The 23,521-nt window shown below is 34.5% G+C and overlaps 1 protein-coding gene across 6 annotated transcripts in view; it reads right to left on the bottom strand.

Moving 5' to 3' along the window:
* KYNU (kynureninase) overlaps window positions 1-23,521 on the bottom strand; it is a 131,907-nt gene that overhangs the window by 44,986 nt on the left and 63,400 nt on the right. For all 6 annotated transcript variants that reach the window (XM_025856558.2, XM_025856552.2, XM_025856572.2 and 3 more), the window contains 4 exons: window positions 21,852-21,913; window positions 20,208-20,279; window positions 18,968-19,042; window positions 16,330-16,476 (listed from right to left, as the gene is read on the bottom strand). In XM_025856558.2, coding sequence (XP_025712343.1) covers window positions 16,330-16,476; window positions 18,968-19,042; window positions 20,208-20,279; window positions 21,852-21,913 — 356 coding nt within the window. The remainder of the gene's footprint in view (window positions 1-16,329; window positions 16,477-18,967; window positions 19,043-20,207; window positions 20,280-21,851; window positions 21,914-23,521) is intronic.

Raw genomic sequence — 23,521 nt, forward strand, 5'->3', positions numbered from 1 at the left:
AAACTGAAAAGCCAATAAATTACTTCTGTTTTTTCTGACTCTATCTGCATGAGGACTGATTTTCTTCATATGCTTCATGAAGAAAAAAAAGAAGCAAGAGATTGAATACAGAAGCAGATAAAGAAAACCAGCTGTCTTCTATTAAGCCAACAATAAAGAGATTTGCCAAATATACAACATTCTTTTTGTTTTAGAAAATATGGCTTTGTTTCCCTAACAGCATATTATTTACGTTAATATGTAATGTGTTTGTTATTGTTGCTCTAAAATAAGTGAATGAATGAATAAACAAACATATTTAATTACAAATATGGTAAATATAGATATAAACAGTATCAAAACCTTTTTTAAGGTCCTCAGTGATTTTTAAGAGTGTAAAAGGTTTTTGTTACTAAAACGTTTAAGAACCTCCGCTTTATTGTATCCTACCAACCTGATGAAGTGAATAGTAGTTTTCAGTTATCACTAAACCCCAGTCATGCCCATATTGAATTAATTCAAGTATATACAAGCTATGGTAAATTGCCTTAAGGGGTTCTATTCTTCGTCTTTCCTTGCATCCATTTCCTTTGCTATGTAATTTTGCAGTTCTTCCCACTGTGGACAGGATACAATTCTCTGCCCCTGGGATTAGCCAGGTGACTTATTTTGACCAACCCAACGGAATGTTAGCACATGCAATACAAGCAGAGACTCCAAAGAACTCTGAGTGATTAGATTAGGCTTGCTCTCTCTCTCTTGCCCTCTGCCATCTCTGTAACAAGCACCTGCTTAGCCAAACTTCTGGCTCAGATGGAAGATGAAAGAAATGGGGATCAAAGTCACCCTCACCTGAGCTCAGCTTGGATCAGCTACTCTCCCCACCTTAGTTGGCCAGAGATGCATGAGTGAGTTCAGTAGAGACTAGCAGGATCTCTACGACTAAGTATTGCCTAGATCAGCTGACACAAATATGACCAAATAAAAATGATGCTGTTTATGACTCTACACTATGTTCTCCCTATACACTGACTTGAGACCCTAAAAGCCTCTTACTGTCTGACTCTAGTCTGTCTTAGTTATTTACCTGATTACATGATCCAAGTGTTTTGTATGTCTGCCTAGTAGAATTCACTGTTTTAGAAACTAAGCCTCTGTTTTCATTCAGTTCCCAGAAGGACAACCTGAAGCAATAAATTCTATTACCCAAATTATACCCAAGTAGAAACTTTTCACTTTAATGTTTTATCATTAAAACCTTTAACTTTTTGTAAATCAAAATGTTAAAAGTTTTACTTCGAGAATATAGTGACTCATTCCATATTAAGACAATTTTGTACATAAACATGAATTAAAAAAAAAATCCCTGATCATTAAGTAGGGGTGATTGTTCATTTTGCAAAAACATTTTACCTGTGAGCTTTTCTATTTTTAGCTTACTAAGTGGACAATTTTAATACCAAAAGATAAGTGCATGTATAATAATTACATTTTCAAAACTTTAAATCTCCTCCATCTTTGAAGGAACACATCTATTGATTGAAATTTTTGAAGTAAATAATTGCAGGGGGACCAATTTTAGAGTGTTCTGATACTTCTTAAGAATAACTAACCTCAAACTACTATTACAGGTACTTTCCTTGAACAGAAGGATGCAAACTATGACCTGTTTTTAATAAATAAAGTTATATTTGAACAAAACTAATCTCATTTGTTTAAATATTGTCTATGACAACTTTTGCAAGCAGAATTGAGTAGTTTCAGCAGAGACCATATGGGTCACAAAATCAAAAATATTTACTATCTTGCCCATTACAGAAAAGATTTGCTGACCCCTAAACTGTAGCATTAGTCTCATAAAGCTCAATATATATATATATTTTTTTTTTTAGAGAATTTTTTTAAAGAGTTTATTTATTTATTCATGAGAGACAGACAGACAGAGAGAGAGAGAGAGAGAGAGGCTGAGGGAGAAGCAGGCTCCCAAGGAGCAGGGAGCCTGATGCAGGACTCTATCCCAGGACCCTGGGATCATGACCTGAGCCAAAGGCAGACGCTTAACCATCTGAGCCACCCAGGCGCCCAAAGCTCAATATATTGAAGAGTCAAGAGAAACCTTATTCATTATAATGTGTCGATAACTAGTATCTCATAAAAGAAAAAGTTCTTACCAGTATTATATATCGGATTTTTTTTTGTTCTGTTTTGTTTTTTGCAGGGGGAGATGAATTCATACTTTGCTTCTCATAGAAAAAATGAGCAATATGTCATAAAAATATGACAAATGCTCCGTGCTAACGTAAGTTTTGAGAATGATAGAAAAGAAATACAATTAATCTCTATCAAGATTTAGAGATGATCAAAATCTGGGTTTGCAGACCACTGTTTAGGTTCAGTAAACACACACATACACACAGATTTGTTTGTTTGTCTTTTTAAGATACATTTTAACACTGAAATTCAACTTGGAAAAAAAATAATGGTTCTGAGTTTAAAATCCTCTTTTTTTCTTGCCAACATATCTAATAAAGGCAATGATGTTTGTTTGTTTTGTGAAACAATATTTACAACTCAATTTTTTCTTTATCTGTTTTTAAAACTCAACTTAGAAAACTTAAGGAATAGAAAAGGCAGCATTTTTATTATCAATTATTTATAAAGAATGGCGCAATGAAGAAACCATGAAACTTCAACATACCATATCCTATTATTAAAAGTCCTGTAGTTACATCTGTGGTACTGCATAAAAAAAATCACTTGAGGCTCTTACAATATGTTTTAATGTATGTACAATTCTTTCCCCATGGATGGCAGAAACATAAATTATTAAAATGTAACTGAGGAAAGGACCAGAAGATACAAACTTGAATGTGATCACCACAAAGTGATTTTACAAAAGTTTCACTAGATGGCAGCATCTTAAAAATAAAGGAAAAGCTAACACTTCAAAACTCTACAGTCATCCAGTTAATATTGTCATAATTTTACCTCTTAAGAGTAGGTAGAAAAACAATATGAATAGGTGAAAACAGAAACTCCACATCTGCGTGTCTACTTTATGCAATTTTTAAAGTAAAAATCAAATATTTTTCAATAGATTTGTATTAAAATTATCCACAAGAACTCACAATCATACTGACACAACCACATACAAGCATAGCCACCAGGTTGCCTCACTTTGTACTCAATCCCCAGACCACTACGGTAATCTTCTAACCATTCTGAATAGTTCCAACCTTGCCTTCCTCCCATGAGTTTGCTAAATCACACTTGAGTGTAAGACTGCTTGTGTCCCTTCAGAGAACCCCCATTAGCTTCAGAATGTAACTCACTTTCCTTAGTATGGCTTTTAAAGACATTTATAACCTGGTCCTTTCTAGTTTTCATGTCTCAGGTGCCCCTTACCTACCTCCCTCTATTGGCAAAAACCTTTCTCTGTCTTGGGGTACTCCTTCCCTCCTCACTTTGCATAGGTAGCTCAGGTTTTGATAGTAAGATAACTTCTACGAAAGATTCTTTTGTCAAACTCTCTCTTCTATCTCATCAACAGCCTTATTTGCATGTAGAAATTTTCCAATCTTATTGTCTTCTACTTTTGCATAATATCAACTTAAATAATTGTTGAATAAATAAGTAAATGAATAAAAGAGTCATAAAATTGTCAATAAATATTCTCTAAACTAAGTTTTAAAGAATATTAATTGAGTCCCTTTGTTCCTATTGCAATTTTATGGTATAAGCAATTTTTTTTTTTAAATTATTTTTTTAATTTTTTTTTTAAAGATTTTATTTATTTATTTGAGAGAGAGAGAATGAGAGACAGAGAGCATGAGAGGGAGGAGGGTCAGAGGGAGAAGCAGACTCCCCGCCGAGCAGGGAGCCCGATGTGGGACTCGATCCCGGGACTCCAGGATCATGACCCGAGCCGAAGGCAGTCGCTTAACCAACTGAGCCACCCAGGCGCCCTGGTATAAGCAATTTATTCAGACTTGGCATCTTTTAAAATGAAGTTTCTTGGACAATTAACAGTAGTGAAAAATATGTTCAAAATCCCTCTCAATAAAACAAGGAATATCATGTGTTTTTTTCCTTGCCATCTTAATTAGCACAATACTACCATTTTTCTAACCAGTGGAATAATATGCACAGGGGCTGTGCATTTTCTTCTATTTCAATAGATTTTAATTAAATCTCAGGATTTCCAGGTGAAGGGGTAGCTTACTGTCTCTCAAGTTTGATTCATTGTCATTTATTAAAATGAAACATGGAATAATACAGATTAATTTTTCCTGATAACTTTGATTCATTCAGACAGACCGACTTTAGACTATTAATAGTTTGTTTCTTCTTCACCAAAAAAATCCTATAAATTATGAACACCATCAATAAGTAGCAGATTTGGTGTGAAAAGGGTAATTATCAAAGTAAGGTATTTGTAGGTATACACAGAGTTGATAGTCAGCAGGTATGCATTGGTAAGCTCATATAATTGCTAAAGTAATAAAATACTTAAGGTAAGTAAAGAACATTTGTCCTGAGCCACCTGAGTAATCACCTATGGTTGCAGGTCCCATGATTCCTGGGAGATACCTGCAGGAGGTGCTTGCCAGCTAGCCTGTGGCCATTCACACATACCAGTCTCTGCGTGTTCCTGTATAGTGCATGTCCAAACACCAGTGGATGCCCTTGGCAGTGGCACTGGCATCATGGTGGGTAAATTACAGATGCCTCTAAGTACCTTGAGGCTGGTAATGTATACTAGTAAGGAGAATGTGACCTTGCCATGGCTGTTTGTGGGAACTACAGCTTTCACACCATACAAATCAGGTCTTTAAATATTGTTGAATAGCATTCCTGGTTTGGTATAAGAGTCATAGGAAACAAAGAACTGCAGTGCTATAAATTTGGACAATAATACCTTGAAAAGAAAAACTGATAGGAAACTTTGAGGCAAGTGAACAGACAAAAAAGTTACAGGAGCATATGTGAGTGAGTGTGTATATGTGTTTGTGTGTGTGTTGGTCAACCCTATATAGACAATAAGAACAAACGGTGGATTAATTAGGGAGGAAGGTGGGAATGAAGAGGAAGATGTAAGCTGGTAGGTTTTCCTGACATAGTCTTAAAGCACTTAATTTTCCAAAATTCGTTCAAGTGCTATAATTCAAAAGCATACATAGATGCTAAATTAAAATAATAATCTAATACTAATAGTAAAGATCTCTGTAAGCAGTGCCTCACTATCTGTAAATATTTCAGAGTAAATTTTTATTCTGAAAGTCTTTCATTCAGCCTAAATTTACCAGGCTCTTCAAGTATCCTTCACATTTCTTTTCATATGAAAGTGTTTGGAACATGTGTCCCCAGATTCGTGCCACTTTGGCATGTTTGCCATTTTGAGCCAAAGGCAATCAAGACTCTGCAAACTTAAGAGAAATTTTTACTACACTCTTAACTACTTAGGAGAATCTAAATTGGGGGTCTTTCTCAGAATAGGAGTTATTACCAGAGATAAATTTTATCTGAATGACCCATCTGTATGTCAGGGCAAACATTTAAGTATCATCAAACATCGGTTCTTCATATTGTGCTGTGAATTGCCTCCTCCCCTTTGAAGCACCAGGCCTCTATCCTGTTCCTTAGCTGTGGATGGCATATATATCTTACTTTACTTTTCTCTTTGAACCTCTCATGCATGTTGGGTTCCCATAAGTACAAAATCAAATTTGATGTTCTCCTGTTAACCTGTCTCGTGTTAACTTAATTGTTAGACCAGCCAGAAGAATCTTGGAGGTAAAGGAAATTTTTCCTCTCCAACAGTACCTATTATTATTCACATTTGTGTAAAGTGCTATTTAGAAACTTAGATTCATCCTTCTGGCTGGACTTTCTTAAAGTAGATATTGATACAACTGACAAATCTGGAGATGAGAAATAGGAGGTGGGGAACATGGGAGCACTTTGTTAATGAAATTTAAGGATGTGTGAGTTAAGAAGGTATGAGACAGAGCCAACAGCTTTGTGGAGAGAAAAGAGTAAAGGATTTAGGAGAGAGAAAAGGCAGAAAGATCTTGTGACTAGAGTGTTGTGTAATTTGCAGGTGAAAATGTCTTACTATAACATAATGTGCTTTCAAGAGTAAATTTCAGCTATTTCTTTTACCAGGAAAAAAAAAAAAACAGTGACTATAGTCTCTATTTATTGTCAGAAGTAAGTATAAAACTGAAGGGAAAAAATAAGACAAACTGAGTAGTACTGTTCTCTTCTGGAGTCTTTCTCCACATGGCAAGGACCTCAAACAAAATAGTTTGTTTGATTTATTTCAGATACCCAAGATAGGAAAAATAGCTCAAGGTAATTTTTCAAGTTTAATTTAGTTCATTTAATATTTAATGATTTAATGGAGCAGTCTGCATGTCCTAAGTGTGTCAAAGAATAGAAATGGAATTTGATAAAGGACTCAAAATTTACGTGTTTTGATTTTTAGAATACCTATCCATTATAAATAACTCTTCCATAATTTTCTAATTCTATTTAAGTGGGGATACAGTTGTGCTTTTTATGCAGTATGTAATCCATAAAATTAGCCTAATCCATTCTTGCTGATGTGCACACACTTATTCATTCACTGGCCAAACAGGTATGTATTTAAAGATAAGTGATTATGTGCAAAGCACTAGCATGTGTCTGTGAAGTTTATAGGGTCCACCCTCAATAAGTCATTGAGCACTCTGCTGACATAAGCTTCCTAAATTTGAGACTTAAGATAGGCATAGAAATAATTATAAGACAGTGCAAAAGGTGGCCAATAATACATTTTCCATCATGCTATGAAAATACAACAGAAAGACAGATTTAGCCTGACACGGAGGAGCAAGAAAATCTTGATATGAGGGTCAAGGACTGCACACTCATTTTTCTACAGGAGTTAGTCAAGAAGTATATGAACTGGGCCTGTAAGAAATACTTCAATTTACTCTTTCTTGTAATAAAGAATGAGTCTATGTGCCAGCCGTCACTGCTTCAGCACCAGGTACAGATGGGAGTCGTGCTGAAGAGCTCAAATCCCATTAAATGGGCAGTGTTGTTAGCCAGCCTCTCATTCTATATTCACTCATGCCACTCATTCTACAGGAATGATGACCCAGTACTGTCAACCTTCTAATTTTTTAGGAGATATTTGAAACTAGGAATTTTCAGGGTGCCTGGGTGGCTTGGTCGTTGGGCGTCTGCCATCGGCTCGGGTCATGATCCCAGGATCCTGGGATCGAGCCCCGCATCGGGCTCCCTGCTCAGCGGGAAGCCTGCTTCTCCCTCTCCCACTCCCCCTGCTTGTGTTCCCTCTCTCGCTGTGTCTCTCTCTGTCAAATAAATAAATAAAATCTTAAAAAAAAAAAGAAACTAGGAATTTTCATATAAAACCTCTTTATTTTTCATTGTTGGCATGTGGTAACTATATTTTTAAATATACCATGTTTGCATATAGAAAGAGGGCTAGACAAAGCAAATGTCTAGAACAGGCTGTAACCTGTTGTCCTGTTACAATGTGAATTTAAAGCAACTCTTTAATTTATCCATCACAAGGTAGTAATACCTATATTGAGAGAGAGCCCCATTTAGATGTGAAATCAAAGTACAATTCTTCATAAGATATGTTCTAGTGATTACTATGTCAATTTACATGGCAAATTTCTCAACCAGATTTACTTATATATTTAAATTTACATACATACTTAACTTGATAATATTGCAAAGGAGTCTATAGGATAATTCTTGAAGACACCATTCTTTTAAATTTCTTTTCTTGAAGTTTATTTTTATAGACAATATGACAATAATCTTATTTGTTTGCCACCTTACTTAAGATAGATTTGCTAAGAAAATCGACATTTTCTCTTGACCTCAACTGAAGTTTGATATTCCTAATCTTGTTTGCATAACTAATTTTACTGATTACAGAAGGGAATCATGAAAGAGGACATTAAGAGAACTCTCACATTTTATTTGGGATTTTTTTTTAAGATTTTTATTTATTTATTGAGAGAGAGAGAGAGTATGAGAGGGAAGAAGGTCAGAGGGAGAAGCAGACTCCCTGCTGAGCAGGGAGCCCGATGCGGGACTCGATCCTGGGACTCCAGGATCATGACCTGAGCCGAAGGCAGTTGCTTAACCAACTGAGCCACCCAGGATTTTTTTTTTTTTCTTTTTCTGCTTAAGGATATTTTGAAATTCCACTTTCACTGCCATGAGGCACAAAACTGCCTTTCCATTCTTACAGTGGTTAGTGAATAAATTAGAATTAGTCTATATATGTCATGTCGGAACACTTCCATTTTTCAGTTTAACAAAGACTTACATTACCCTTTCTTTGACTACTCAAGTAGTATGAAAAATAGGATACTGGAGAAAGTAGCCTGGGTCTTAGACAACCGAAATATTTCAAAATGCATATCATCTACCAAAACAAAACAAAACAAAACAAAAACAACCTAAGTATAATATTTAGTTTGGGGGGGGCGTAGGTTTGGATGAAGCTAGATCTGGAGAAATAGTTATGTACCATGGCCCTGATGAGACTGGTTAGAGAAGCAACGATCATGACTGGCAATGGGGAGGCTTGCTTTTGCCAGATCTGTAATTCTAAAATAGCATCTTGAGTCCAAAATTCCTCTTTTATTAAGAATTAATCAGTCTTTCTCACGTGGTCCATCTAATGAAAAGCTTAAATTAAACAAAACATCTGATGAAAACTTCTTAGAAACAGCTCAAAAGTTTTAGATTCTTGAGTACTGATCCTTACCAACATATTTTGATTTAGTGATCCCAGGATGCAACCTGGATGAATTTAAGACTACAGATGAAGTTCACTGTGTATTTTTTAATAGAATAATCCTTCATTATTCTCAAAGTAAAGGTGTTTAGTTGATGGATAGTTCATCTAAATTCTAGGTCATTTTTTTCCCTTTTTTCTATCTCTGTGTTTCTATCTACACCTATGGTCTTTCTTTTATCCTTGGATTCTATGAATAGCTAAATCTGGGTGAAACCGCAGGAGCTCAGTATAGATGCTTAATTTCTTATGTTTATATGAAAACTGTCTATAACATGACTGAGATAACAAAGTTAAATCAAAGTTATTTCTATGAGAGATCATAGATCTCTCATAGATTCATAGATCATGAAAAATATTTCATGTAGTATGAGATAAATCTGTTATCTGGTACACCCATGTTGAACTGTATCATGATAGAGATTTTTCAAATTCTCGCATAGTGACGGCTATTGCCTCTTTTTTAACTTCTGCCCACTTGTATCCCATTCCTACCCATTTCTGTAGGCAGAAAATTATTTAAAATTTAAAAAAATGCAGTATCTTTACTGTCTAAAAGCTTTCAATGGCTCTCTGTATGCCTTTAGGGAGAAGCTCAAGATGTAGAATATAGCTTAGTAAGCCCTTCTTTACCTTTGTCTACCATACAGATTCATTTCTTGTCATATGTTTCCTGTCAAATTATACTAAAATATTTGCTTTCTTGTAATCCAATCAATTTTTTTTTTTAAAGCTGTCTAGAATGGCCTTATCACACAGCTAGGCACCTGGAGGGGACTTTACCTGGTTAACTCCTACCCATAATTCTAGAATTGGTTCAGGTCTCATCTTCTCTAAAAAGGTCACTTTGAGGGGCAGCTAGGTGGCTCAGTCAGTTAAGCATCTATCTTTGGCTCAGATCATGATCCCAGGGTCTTGGGATTGAGACCCACATCAGGCTCCCTGCTCAGCAGGTAATCTGTTTCTCCCTCCCCCTCTCCCTCTGTGTGCTCATTCACTCACTCACCCTCTCAAATAAATAAATAAATCTTTTTTTTCTTTTTAAGGTCACTTTGACATTCCAGGCTAAATTAAGTGTTCCTATTTGGACCTCCATTATTATAATTTACTAAAATGTTTACTGATAAAAAGAATGAATGAAAGACCCAAATGCATGTCATTCTACTATAGAGGATAGAGACACGAAATGAGAAGATCCCTTTGGGTGAACTGGCAGTCACTTGAACAGAATAACTGTAGTCATTACAATTTCTAATAAAGATTACTTAATATTGAACATTCCTTTTTGGAAAAGGTTAATTTTTATGTAAAAAAAATCATACAATATGCCAATTTATATTATAGTTATATACAAACATATTTGGTACTAATTTTCCCCAGCTGATCCATTGCACAAATCCCACAAGTATTGTGGTTTTTTTAATATTTTATTTATTTATTTGAGAGAGAGATAGCGAGAGAGAGCAGGAGCAGTGGGGAGGGGCAGCGGGGGAGGGAGAAGCAGCCCCCCCCTGCCCCCCCACCGAGGAGGGAGAACAGGGACCCTGGGATCATGACCTGACCTGAAGGCAGACGCTTATCCACTGAGCCACCCAGATGCCCCTTGTATTGTTGATATTATTCTATTGTAATCGTCCTTTACAGAATTGACTCCCAATCACCAATACTAGAAACACCTCAGCCAAACTTTCTGTAGAATTTTGAGGCTTGATCAATCATTTATTTGTCTCCTACAAGCATCTCAAAATTACTTTTTTTTAACAAGAATTTAGGCCTTCCCTAAAGATAAATGGATGGCTTGGTGAGGTGACAATCTATATGTGTTGTTCAGATTTTACTAAATGTTAAACTACAATGTCTTTCTTCTTTTATAATGATGTCTTTACTTATATTCCTTCTTTTGTCTTACATTATTCTGGATCCAGAATTAATTTTTTTCTTATTCAAATTGTTGGGGCTAAAATTGTGATTATTACTTGTTAATAATTTAGGCAGTTTATGATTGGGTCTAAGAGATGCTTGTACTCATACTCAGTGGAGAGTTTGCAAAATTTAGTCTTTTTTTAGGTATCATTTGCATTTCAATGTTCAGTAGGCTACAAGAAAACTAACATGCCAGCAGTAATATAGGTACAGTAAAATAGTGTAAAAAATGTGATAAATAAGGGGATCACTCATTCATTGATTCAACCAATATTCATTTGTCACTCACTGTCTGCTGGGCCCCACAAGTTCCAGTATGTTGTAGGCCTTTTTATATGGCATTGAAGAAGGAAGGTGGAGTATAACCAGTTGGCACTGAGTTCTTTTAGGGATAAGGTTATTAAAATTTTTATTAGTCCATTACCCAACCTTTTAAAAGTTCAATCTAATATCTCAAGTTTTGGCCATGCTGTTCAGATTATTGGTTGTTGTTTCTTTTTAATTTTCTAATACAGAAGTGTCCAGTGAGAGTCTTTAGTTTACAATTCTGAATGTTTCACTTTCTGCCTAAGGATCCATTATTTCTTTTTCTGGTAGATTGGATATTCCAACATGTCTTTTCCTCATATATTGATAATTGCTAACATTTACTGATTACTTACAATGCACTAAATACTAAAGTTTTAGGAACAGTATCTTTAATTCTCCTAGGAAATAGGCACTCTTACCTTCCCCAGTAATATTGGTGGAGAAATGAAGTCACTTCGGTAAGTGAATTAAGCCCGTCAAAGTATGCTAGAAACTAAGGGAGGGACATGGACTCTAGACCAGATCTGACTCTGTCTCTACTATCTAAACTTTTTATTAATGCAAATGCTACACTGCATCTCAGAATAAGTAACCTACTCCATCAGCGAGACAAAACATCTGGGTTCCAGGTGTGGCAAAACTAATAGCTATTATTCTTGAGTGCACAAATATACTTCATTTCCCAGAAATGTCCATGTGTTAGTCAATGGAATATGAGTGGAACTATTTCGCCATGGTTAAGTTAATGCTTTTAAGAAGTTAGTATGCCCTTTCACATCCTTTTATCCCATTCCTTCGGCTGAATCAGACAAAGGATCCAGGGTATGAAAGCCATAGGACACAATCCTGAGTCCCTGGAAACCTGGATCATTTCATGGGAGAAAGCTGTCCCGGCGGCTGCATGAACAATAAACAAGCATCTATCACAGTGAAAGCATTTATGGCTTTATTTAGAAGTTACCAAGACCTAGGCTACCTAATATACCAGGAGTTTCCACTGAAAATAATTTGTTTGTTACCTATTTCTTATCTTAATCCAAGTTGAGAAATTACAATTTATGGGAAGTCTATTCATTTCTCCAGATGATCCAGAGATTTTTCCCTTTATTCTCTCACTTTACATTTCATTATGCTATCTAATCAATTTCCCGCGAATCATTTTCAAATGCTTTGTGAAAGGAGGTGGACAATAAAATATAAAGCAAGGAAGAAATAAAGGAAGAAGGGAAGAAAAAGGGGGAAAAAATGAAAAGTTAGGAAAGGATGGAAGAGGAAAGAGGAAATAAGTTAGAAAACAATGATGCCCCATGGGGGTGAAAATGGGAAGTGTAAAAAATACTGTGGGTTGTTAACCAAACCCTTCTTCTTAGCCTGTCTCTACTATAATACCATAAAGGTTAAAAATTTCTTTACTCATGCTCTTTTGAAGCTACCACTTCAGAAGGCAATGAATCATAAGCAGGAATCTGCTAGCTTTTTCTGGGAATAATTTTGCACTTTGGATGAAAGGGACAGATGAAACTGCACTGCTACTTCTCCCTCCTTCCTTCTCTCTGCCTTAAAATAGAATTGTGATATCTGGATTTGGGACAACTGTCTTGTGACCACGATGTGAGAAGCCTAAGAAAAAACCAAGAGAACCCTGGAGATGCCACGCAGACATTACTCAATGCTTAGTGCATTCATGCCAGCCGTCTCCTAACTCAACTCTTCCATGGTAAGAAAAAGAAATCCCTAATTTTTGGCTAATTTCTCACTGGAATTTTGTTTTAAAGCTTAAAAACTTCGTAACTGATTCAGGACTATTAAAGAAAAGACCAAACCTGAGAAAGTGGAATTAAGAAGTGACTGGTTGAAATGGCAAAGAAGAGGAGAGTGTCGGAATTGAGTCTAAAGGTCCAGAAGGGTGGTGGCATGAACCATTAGTCATTTTAGGGGGAGGCAAAACTAGAGCACACTGATTTCAGAGTGGATGTAGGATTTCCAGGTGTAATAGGGAGATGAGTATAAATAACCATTTTCGAGTGTGGGAGTACCCTGTAGCTTTCACTTGGCAATGGGAGTGGACTCATGGCAGTGGTTAAAATCTCTAGGGATAGTAATTCAAAGGAAAATGAGGAGCAACTATATTCAGTGGGTGTAGAAAAGAAGAAATGATTAGTAGAAACAAGTAATAGAATATGAAAAATTTAGAAATAGGTAAGTGAGGCAGAGTTCTGCAATAGTGGGTTGGCCAATAATATAAAATAAAGTAAATGGCTTCAAAGACAAAAAATGAAAATGTATCTTCAAACTGACGTCTCTTTTCATATGCTGGCCTTCCCTTATAACCTGATACTACGTTTAATTTTCATCGGCCTGCCCCACTTGTCATGGTCTTGGGCCTTCTCATTTAAGAAAAGCCTCAGCATCTGAAACTCATTACATGAATCAAAACTGTTCTTTTGATTAACTAATTAATTTTTCTTTTTAGAGGCAAAAACACATTTGAAAGATCCCAACCTCCTCAATAGTCAGGGATGTGCACATTAAAACTACAATGCATTACCATTACAAACTAATCAGATTGGCTATCGGTGAGGACATTGGAGCAACAGATACTCTCATACATGCTGATGGGAGTATATACCAAATTGGTACAACCCTTTGGAAAGTTGGTATTATTGATTAGGATTAAACATATGTATACCTTATTTCCAAGATTTCCAATCCTAAGTATATATGTAACAGAAATCAGTGTGAATGCTTACCTAAAAAAAATGTCTGAGGATGTTCAGAGTAGCATTTACCGCAATAGCCCTCAAATGGAAATAAACCCCAAATATCTATCCTAATTAGAATGGAAAAACAAAAATAAATTGTGATCTATTTCATACACTGAAACAATATACTGAAAAGAAAAACAAAACCACTGCCACCAAAAACCCTCACAAAATTACTGCTACATACTGTAAGAAAGAATCTCAGAAACATAATAGTGAGCCAGTAAGACAGATACAAAAGAGTACATATTAACACATTTATAGATGGACAAAGTTAATATATATGGCTAGAGGTCAGGAGTGGTACCTTTGGAAGGGAGGTAACAGTATTTGAGAGATGGCACAATTGAGGATTCTGAGCAGCATAAATGTTCTAGAAGTTTCTTGATGTGGGTGATGGCTATAGGGTTCAAAATAATTCACCAAGCCACTTATTTATGATTTGTGCTCTTTTTGGTATACGTGCATTTCTTTACTTAATTTTTTTTTCAAAATTCTTGTCCCCACTTCCCTCTCACATGATTATGAAATAAAAACTATTCTTATTGACTTTCCTTGCTCCATCTCAGTATCATTTTGGTTCATGCCATACTTCATTTCCAGAAACTTTCCTTTTTCTTTTTCTATCTTATTTAGCCATTTCTAACAGTGATTTTTTAATGCCTTTTTTTCCTCTAGAATTTCCTCTTTTTTGATTGACACCTTTAATTTTCTCTGCCTTTCTCTTCAGCTATGTAAGTCTAAATTTTAAATTCTCTCAACCTTCCATTGGGAACGGGGGAAATTATCTACCAAGAGTTTAAATGAGTATTAAAATAATTTTGATAATGGATAAATTGAAGTCTACTCAATCACTATTTCACTCCCATAGTATCCGTCACTTCTGTGCAGTTACATTGAGATGGAACTGCTCATTCCTACCTTCATTTGACTGAACGCTCAATGAGAGTTTCACATGGTAGGCATGTATTATACTTTTTAAGTAAAAGAAAGCCTGCAAAATATCGAGAGAATGTTTTAGCAAAGTATTAAGAATGAGAATTACATATAGCACCTAAGTAAACAAATTTATTTTGCTTTTCAATTGGAAATAAAATGTATATCTGAGCCACTTTCCATAGTTTCATATTTGTTGAGGACAGTAAAAGGTGTGAGGGATCCTTCACTATAACAGCAGAATGTGCGCAATACAGCAGATATTTTATATTCTTCCTTCTCAAGACTGAATTTATGAAATGGGCCCAGCTATCCCAAATTAACACTTGTGAAAAGAGGTTCAGAAAAGTCAAGTAACTGGTCCGAGATCATGTAACAATTAAATGACCCAGCCAAGATTTAAACCTCAGACTGTGATTCCAAAAGGCATGGTCTTTCTTTTCTATCTTCCTGTCTCATTTCAGTGAAGGTTAATGAGACATGCATGTATACTAAGGGCATCAGGGACTGTGATTACTTGCATAACATTTTAAAATATAATTTTTTATTAACTTCCTTTTATTTTGGTGTTTAACATTTAATGCCTAAATTAGGAAGACATTATCTTTATATCTTTTGTAATGCACCACTTTCACAGTTATCCCTCAAACCAGTTGGAAGTCGTGGTTGGAAATTCCTAGCAACTTCTGATAACGTTGTTAAATTTCTTTTCATTAGTTCTACTCATTAGCTTCAATAACTGAATATATTAACTAGACCTCACACATATATTAATCCCATAACTTATTAATGTTCAGAATAAAATTCGATTGTCACCTTTTTAAATGCACAATTTCATTGCTGAATCAAATGGAACTGTTATTTAAGGATTTTAAATACAAATTGTAGCTGTTGAATATTGTTCCTCTGATTTCTTTTTTCAGGCAAACAAATACTGAAAATACTTTAAAAAAATAAAGAGACACGATTTCAAAATAGTAAACAATGTAAGTGTGACTTGGAAATATGTAAGGAAAAGCTCTCATTATTGGCAGGATCATCATTTCTCAAGATAAGAAAAAAGTGGCTTTTTAAAAGTACACTGCATATAACTCGATCTACTGTTAACTTTTATTCTGCATCTCCCTTTCTTCAAGCACCTAAGTTTAAGTGAGAACTGAATTACATTTAGAATGAGTTATAATATGACCAAGTCCCAGAGTTATGTTTCAACAGTCCTAGCATATGTAGTTATTATCCAAAGGACTCTGACTCGTGCCTGCTGACGGACTAACTCAGTACCAATGACATCATCTTGCAGGAAGCTCACCTGTCTTGCTGATTAGAGGCCAATTTTGGGAGCAGATGGTAGTTGAGGAAGTGAGACAACAGAAGTGACAAAAAAAAAAAAAAAGGTTTAAAAAGATGCTTAAAGCAAAAGAGTGCAGATTTTTTTCTTTTAATGTAAGGCTTACCTTTTTTTTTTTTTTTAACTCTTTAAATAATTTTACACAGACACACACAAAGGTATTTCACTAGAAGTGCAGTTAGAATATTCCTCAGTAGAGTGATGTTTTGGGCAAGGTGGGAAGGAGAAAATGATGTGCATACCTTTGCTTGTCCGGCTCTTGTGATGGCAGGTATATTAAAGACCTGTCCAGTGTAAAAATGCAGCCCACTGAACAGGATCACTGCAATCGAGTCTCCTTCCTTCTCAATTACTTCAAGGATATCCTCTATTCTCAATGTTTCTTCCCCCTAAAGTTGAGGCAGGCACAAGTTATATCCAATCCACAAAAACACCTTTGTCACTTCATATTTCCCATCTAAAATTCACCTTGAGCTCTTGCCCACATAAGAATAATCAAAGACATTTTTTTCAGATTAATGGTCTTCAAAAGTCTGGCAAGAGAGCAGCATTTCAGCACACTTTTTGTTATAAGAAATGATAACAAAATAGTAAGAAAAAGGCTTATAAAGTCTTTGCAAAACCCTACTTGCTTGATTTATTCTTCAATTTTTCAATTAATCTTTACTCTTTACATGCCCACAAATTGTTTTCTCCTTATTCCCATCCAAATAAATACCAGAAAGTATGAGAAGTTCCTGAAATATTAAATGGCAAAATTTTCTTGGAAATGACTTCATTTATCAATCCATCACATTATGTTTTCCAAGATAAAAAACACACATCTTTCATCTGAGTATAACCTAACCAATATTTTCTGTTATCTTAAGAGTAAACTCTCCTCCATACTGACCTAAAGATCAAGGTCCAAAAATGAAGAGAAATATCAATAAAACTCAGTATCAAGTTTAGTTTTTTCTACTTCTCCCCAGCTAAGACTAACGACTGGTTACTTAGTGGAAATTCTGAGTGAATTTAGATTTGGTCTTGCAAACAACTTGAGCAAAGAGAAATCAGCTAAATACAAAGTATCTATTTGTATTCTAATCACTCATCCATTTACAAAGTTTTTATAAATTTTCTCCAGTCTGAATCTGACATAATTTTTTAGGTCAAAGCATCATTAACTGCATTAATATTTAGGGGAAGTTCATTAAGTTATTTTTAATTTTTGGTAATTCTTGCTATTTATCAATTACTATATCCCATGTTAGGCACATATATATATCACAAATACAGCATATACTTTATTTTCTACTAGAAGTCTGGAACTTGTTTACAAAATTGAAATCTATAAAAAAAAGTATAGATACTGAACTCTCTAAATTGTTAAATGATGGGTATTTTATATGTAAAGAGAAGGATTTCAGTAATTCTAAGACAAATTCTAAGTAAAATCAATAACATAGTAATCCAAAACTTTTTTTTCTTCAAAGAATCTAAAATGGTTTGTCCACCATAATTTCAGAAAGAAGATAAAGAAAAGTATTATATATAATTATTATTTATTTAAATTAGTATAAAGCAGTATAAAGAATATGGTTCTCTCTGATGTTGTCCTGCTCTAATCTAGTAATGCTAAAGAATGCTCTCAAAATTTATGATTGACTCATGAGGTTCCACAACACTTATCTCTTTCAACATTAAAACTTCTGATAAATTAGTGGCTATCTTCATTTTTGCTGGAAATTAGCATTTTATATATGACATATGAAACAGATATCCTGTCATTGGTATGAGAACTTTCTATTCCATTAATTGACTGCATGTTGGCAAACAGAACTAAATGGAGTAGATTTTAATCTCTCGGAGTAGATTTTAATCTCTCAAAGTATTCTGGGTTGAAAGAAATCATTGTTCAAACATTGGCTTAACAGCCTGGGAGCATCATTTGTGAAACCTACAATTATTCTGTGGGGATCTCTGGGAGCCAAATTATACAAACTGCAGAGCCTTACATCTCTATTAACTTAAAGTGCACAGTATTTTAGATCTTGAACATAGGTCAAGCCTGATTAGGTGTTTCCTTTGTTACCTGTTTAAATATGAAGTAATCTCAGAGAGATAAAGTAACTTTCTCAAAGCCCCTTACCCAGTAAATCAGTGGGCCTGAGATTTCTGTGGAGTGTATTAGCCAGGCCCGAAGGCCCAAGCTCTTCCCGCTACACCACATCCCTTTCTACACCCCCACCCCGTCCAAGCACAAAGGAAAACATTTGATACTTAGATTAAAAAGAGATATAAAAGATAGGCATCATTCAGTTTCAACAAATATCATTTTACAGGCATCCAAAGGCAATGATATTTGGAATTGAAAATGATATATGCGGGGCGCCTGGGTGGCTCAGTCATTAAGCGTCTGCCTTCAGCTCAGGTCATGATCCCGGGGTCCTGGGATAGAGCCCCGCATCATCTCCCTGCTCAGTGGGAAGCATGCTTCTCCCTCTCCTGCACCCCCCGCCTCCCCTTGTGTTCCCTCTCTCGCTGTGTCCCTCTCTGTCAAATAAATAAATAAATAAATAAATAAATAAATAAATAAATAAATAAATAGAAAATGATATATGAATTTGCCATCCCTTTCCATCCCACTGAAGAATATGGCAAACTCCAGCAGTATTCATAGGAAAATAGTTTTCTTGTAATATGACTATCCCTTGAAACTTCTGAGTTAATTCTCCATTTTAAGCAAAATGAGCTAGCAGTAATGGAAGTATAGGTCTTTTATACTTTTTTGAAAGTTCCATTAAAGTAATGGAGATAATAAACTTTTGAGGAAAATGAAGAAAAAAAATCAATACTAAATAGAAACATAATGAATATTTATTTCTCTTTCTTATATACCTCTCTTGGCTTTACAATCCGCATACTTTTTTCAATGTTAAGTCCATGAAGTTGAAGCTGTGACTCAATAGCATACTAGAAAAGAAGAATGATTTATTGAATCAAGTCCAATGCACAGAAATACATTGAAATAACTCCGAAAAGAGATAATAAAATAACAATAAAAGCATATTATTATATTAAATCTAAGGTCAAGTTTAAAAGTGACTGAACAGAATACACCAGAAAAGAAGTGCTTAATATAATTTATATGCAGGAATCTGAACATTCCTTGAAACACTGTATCTTAGAAATGTGTGGAAGCATAGGGGTCATCTAGACTTTAGAGAGTTCTAAGAGATTTGTAGAAGATATTAAATCACCTAACTTACGTCAAAACCAGAGTTTACAAAATAACCAGAGTGAGTAGTGTGGACTTGCTATATTTGAACTAGCTTATAGGAAGGGCTTATCCTAAAAAGAGTAAGCTAGTAAAAGGAAAGAACATCAGAAAGTTCCTTTCACTGAGAGTACAAGATATGAACGGGAACAGGAAGTTATAAAGACTCTGAATTTTTTCTTAATATTAGGGTTTTGATCTTTTTTAGTAAAGTAATGGCTATTAATTTGGACATAATTAAATGATTTAAATTACAAGATGTGGATTAGAATAGTTAACAGTGATAATGGAAAGATAGAAATCAAATTTCTCTCTAACACTAAAACTGAAAAATGCATACTTTTATCCATGTCTATGTCTGGAACGATCAAATTTCTTAAAGAAGTAAGATTTAATAAACCATAAGAAATATTTTTCATCCTTAATAAATGTTTTTTCAATTATAAAGCACATGCTAGCATGCTATGGAAAAATAAAAGTTTTATCCCTATTCTATGTAGCTAAAGGGTTAAGCACCAGGGTATGTACTGATTTGATTTCATAAAATAAAATAGCAACAAGAATTAATAAAACATTTATAACTGCACTTGATTTAAACCAGCGGTTTGCTCAATGTTTTTAAAAAGACTAATAAATCACTGTTGCTATTCAATCCTTTCCTCCCCTAACACATTTTACTTGAACAAAAGAAATAAAGCTACAATCTATATTTTAAAAATGCCTAATCAAAAGCATTTGACAGATCTTTTTATTGTAAGGTTACTTGGAAAAGACTAGAGAATATACTATTCAACACAGGCAAATGGTGTGCTCCTCTAGGAAGAGTAGAAAGAATATAAATTTAATCTGAAGAATCCTTACATGATCTGAAGGGAAGGCTTTGGCTTCCAGAAGAATTTTATACCGTTTTGGTGTAGGCTTAAAAAAGGATAACTGCAATGAAATGGATTTATTAAGAAAAGCATTCATGCACAGTTTATACATTTGTTCATTTTATACCATACTTTCATTTTATAATCTCCAGCATTTTAAAGGCATGACTCAATGACATATCTAGATGTCTGTTAAGGGCGGCTCCTTTTCCAATTAGCCTTATTTCTAATGAATTATGAAATAAAAGAAGGTATTGGCTCATTACATTTATCAACAGAAAAGCAAATTTGGGAAGATAACGTGAATGAGATAAAAACAAAGCTTTACTTAAATTTTAATTGAAAAATTATCTTCCCAATGCCTTTAATGGTAATTTTTATTGTAAGACTGAAATATCATGTTCTATATAAATTTTATTTATACTGATTTATCTTATGCTGCTGATTTGGCTTCTGGTATATAATATTTCTATTGCCTTATAGTTTTATGGGATTTTATTTTCGGTCCAACTGAAAGGACCTCAACCCTAACATGAAACATTTGATACTTCTAGAGGCACCAGGGAGGAGTAGCTCATTTGTTCAGGAGAGACAGCCCTTCCTTTCCCCCCACAGTTCCTAGAGAATAAACACTGACAATGGTAACAATGAAATGATCGCTACTGTTGACTTAGTGTTGATCACTGGTCAGGGTGCGAAAGCAATTTTCACATATTATCACATTTCACCCTTGTATATACATATCAGGTAGGTATTCTTGTCCTCATCTTCACAGGGAGAAAATGAAGATGTAGAAATCACCAAAACCTCATCCGAAGTCAGACATTAAGTAACTTAGCTAGGAGTCAAACCCCAAGGTGTCTGAATTTAAAACTATGTTATTTACCATCATGTTTAACATACTCCGTGAACGTGTTCCTTTAAGGATATTTAACAATCATTTCTTCATTTTTATCAAAATAAAATATTAATATATTCATCGTGTGCTTTGGTCACATGGACATGTTTCCAGAAACTCACTTAAAAATGAAATAAAATTTTTTCAAACATCAAGCAGTTACTACAGACACCATATTCCAAATCAAGAATATATTTGACATTTTAAGGTATACATATTTATTAAGTACTTAGGAAGTAGGAAGCACTTTAAATACAGTAACTCATTTAAGGTATTAGATCCCTTTTCTCCAATTTAGTTCTATTTTCTAATTCTTTTTTAACTTTCTCCCCCAAAATTAGTCTATAAAAACATTAACTGATCAGAATGCCACCCTGCTAAAGTCCAGCATGCTGGAAAACTATCTTTCTGAAAAGCTCAGTGTTTGTTGGCATTTGTACATCATTGTTTTGTGTGCTTGCAAGCAGTTTTTGCTTTTAATCCACTGTGACTTTTATTCCTTATGTTCTGAGATAAGAACCGTTCATTATTCTAAAGCTCTTTGCAAGAGTCAACTCTCCCATGATTATGAAGAAGCCTTTCTATCATAGTCCAGCATTTCCTGGTAAAAATGAAAATAACCTCACAACTTATTTTTAAATAAGTAAACCCCCAGATGCTCATGAATTAAAGATAGAAAAATGTCAGATTCTACAAATGAGTGTTTATGAAACATTGGTGGGAAAGGATATTTACCAGTAGAAGATGTAAATTAACAGTCAAACCATTCATTAGGGCTATTTCTTTCTCATTGGCTCCTGCAAAGTAAACACATCATAATTTAGATTTTTCTATTAGTGCTTAAGTTACTTGGAAAAACAAAGTAGGGAGGCTTCACTCCTTCCTCCTTAATGTTTTTAGAGATAAGGACGTACCTGATGTGTCATCACAAAGAAATGGAAGTTTTTCCACTTGCCTCATTTTATCAAACGATATCTGGACTCATGCACATAGCTAGCTAAAATTATATTTGCTTTTTGATATAGTAAATAATAGCAACAAAATAATGAAGCATTTGCTTTTTCCTGTAAACTAAAAATGATTTATCCTATTATCAGGTAGTTTGCCAAATTCCCACAGAGTACATTTTTGTGGTAAGTGTATCTCAAAAGAAAGCAGGGCCGATCACATTTTTAGAACTGCTTGTTTCTAATATCCAATTAAAACGCACATTTAATAAAAGAGAGCTAGTTTGCCAAACACACTTCACTGTTATTACAGTGAGATATATAATAGTTTATTAGACAAAAGAGCTAGAAAGCAAAGCACAAAGACCTAAATAGCTCTGGGATTTATTCATAGACAGAGATGAAAGATAATTAATAGATAGGTATTATTTGATTGAGAACATATGCAAAATTAAGATAACCACTACAGAATCATAATCTGATCTAATTCTTACTAATGAGTGCTTGAGCACTAGAAATAGACCCAGAGACAAAGCATACATTGGATACTTAAGAACTCAGAGTGTAACAACAATACTTTCATATTTTTAGTTCTTACAGTCTCTTAAAAGCAATTAGACCTGTACAGTAGGAAAATCTCTTAAACTATCACTGAGAAAAATAGGTTTCGTGCCATTGTTTGTAAAGCTGTATGAGGCGTTAGAGAAAATGTGTAATACAAGTCCTATATTTCATATCCAAAGAGATACTTCTGTTAGAGTTCCATTTTAGAAGAGGAGGCAGTAAGTAAAATAATTAATCTAATTTACAGCTAGATTTCAGGATAAGTTCACTTGAGAGCAGGCCACTAGAGATAAGTGTATAACTTAGGAATTTCTATTTCAACACCGCCGTTTAGTCTATTTCAACACCGCCGTTTAGTCAAGAAAAACTTTGGGTTGCATTTAACAGATGGATTTCTCCATCTGATGTGGAATGTTGGTAAACAATTGGTTAAAAGCTTTTTCTCTGGTCCTTGTAAGGTGAACAGTGTCTGAAGTCAAGGCGCAGTGAGACCATCTCATTCTACATTCCTAGCACTAAATAAAATTTGTCCTAGACATACGAGATAGATATGAATATGACAACCTTATGTTGCATACAGTGGCATATGTCTTCTCCTACAATATGAAAATCTTTTGGAAATATGTAAAAGAAATGCTGCCAGTTTTACTATATTTATTTCTTTGCATTATGGTATGAATTTTTACTGTTATTTCTAAAACAAAACATTATCTAAGATATCTAATCTAATATTATCCTTAAATCCCTGTTAGCTCTTTACATGCATCTTTTCTGAGAACAATTTATTTCCAAAAATATTTTGGCAGAGAAAGTGCAAGGAGAAAGGAGAAAAGGAAGGAAAAGTAATTTTATAAAGAGAGGAGAATTCATAGAAAGAGAAGCATTTGAATAAAA

Source organism: Callorhinus ursinus, unplaced genomic scaffold (genome assembly GCF_003265705.2).
Source record: "Callorhinus ursinus isolate GAN/ISIS: 27379988/994484 unplaced genomic scaffold, GSC_fseal_2.0 scaffold2, whole genome shotgun sequence".
NCBI classification, from domain to species: Eukaryota; Metazoa; Chordata; class Mammalia; order Carnivora; family Otariidae; genus Callorhinus; species Callorhinus ursinus.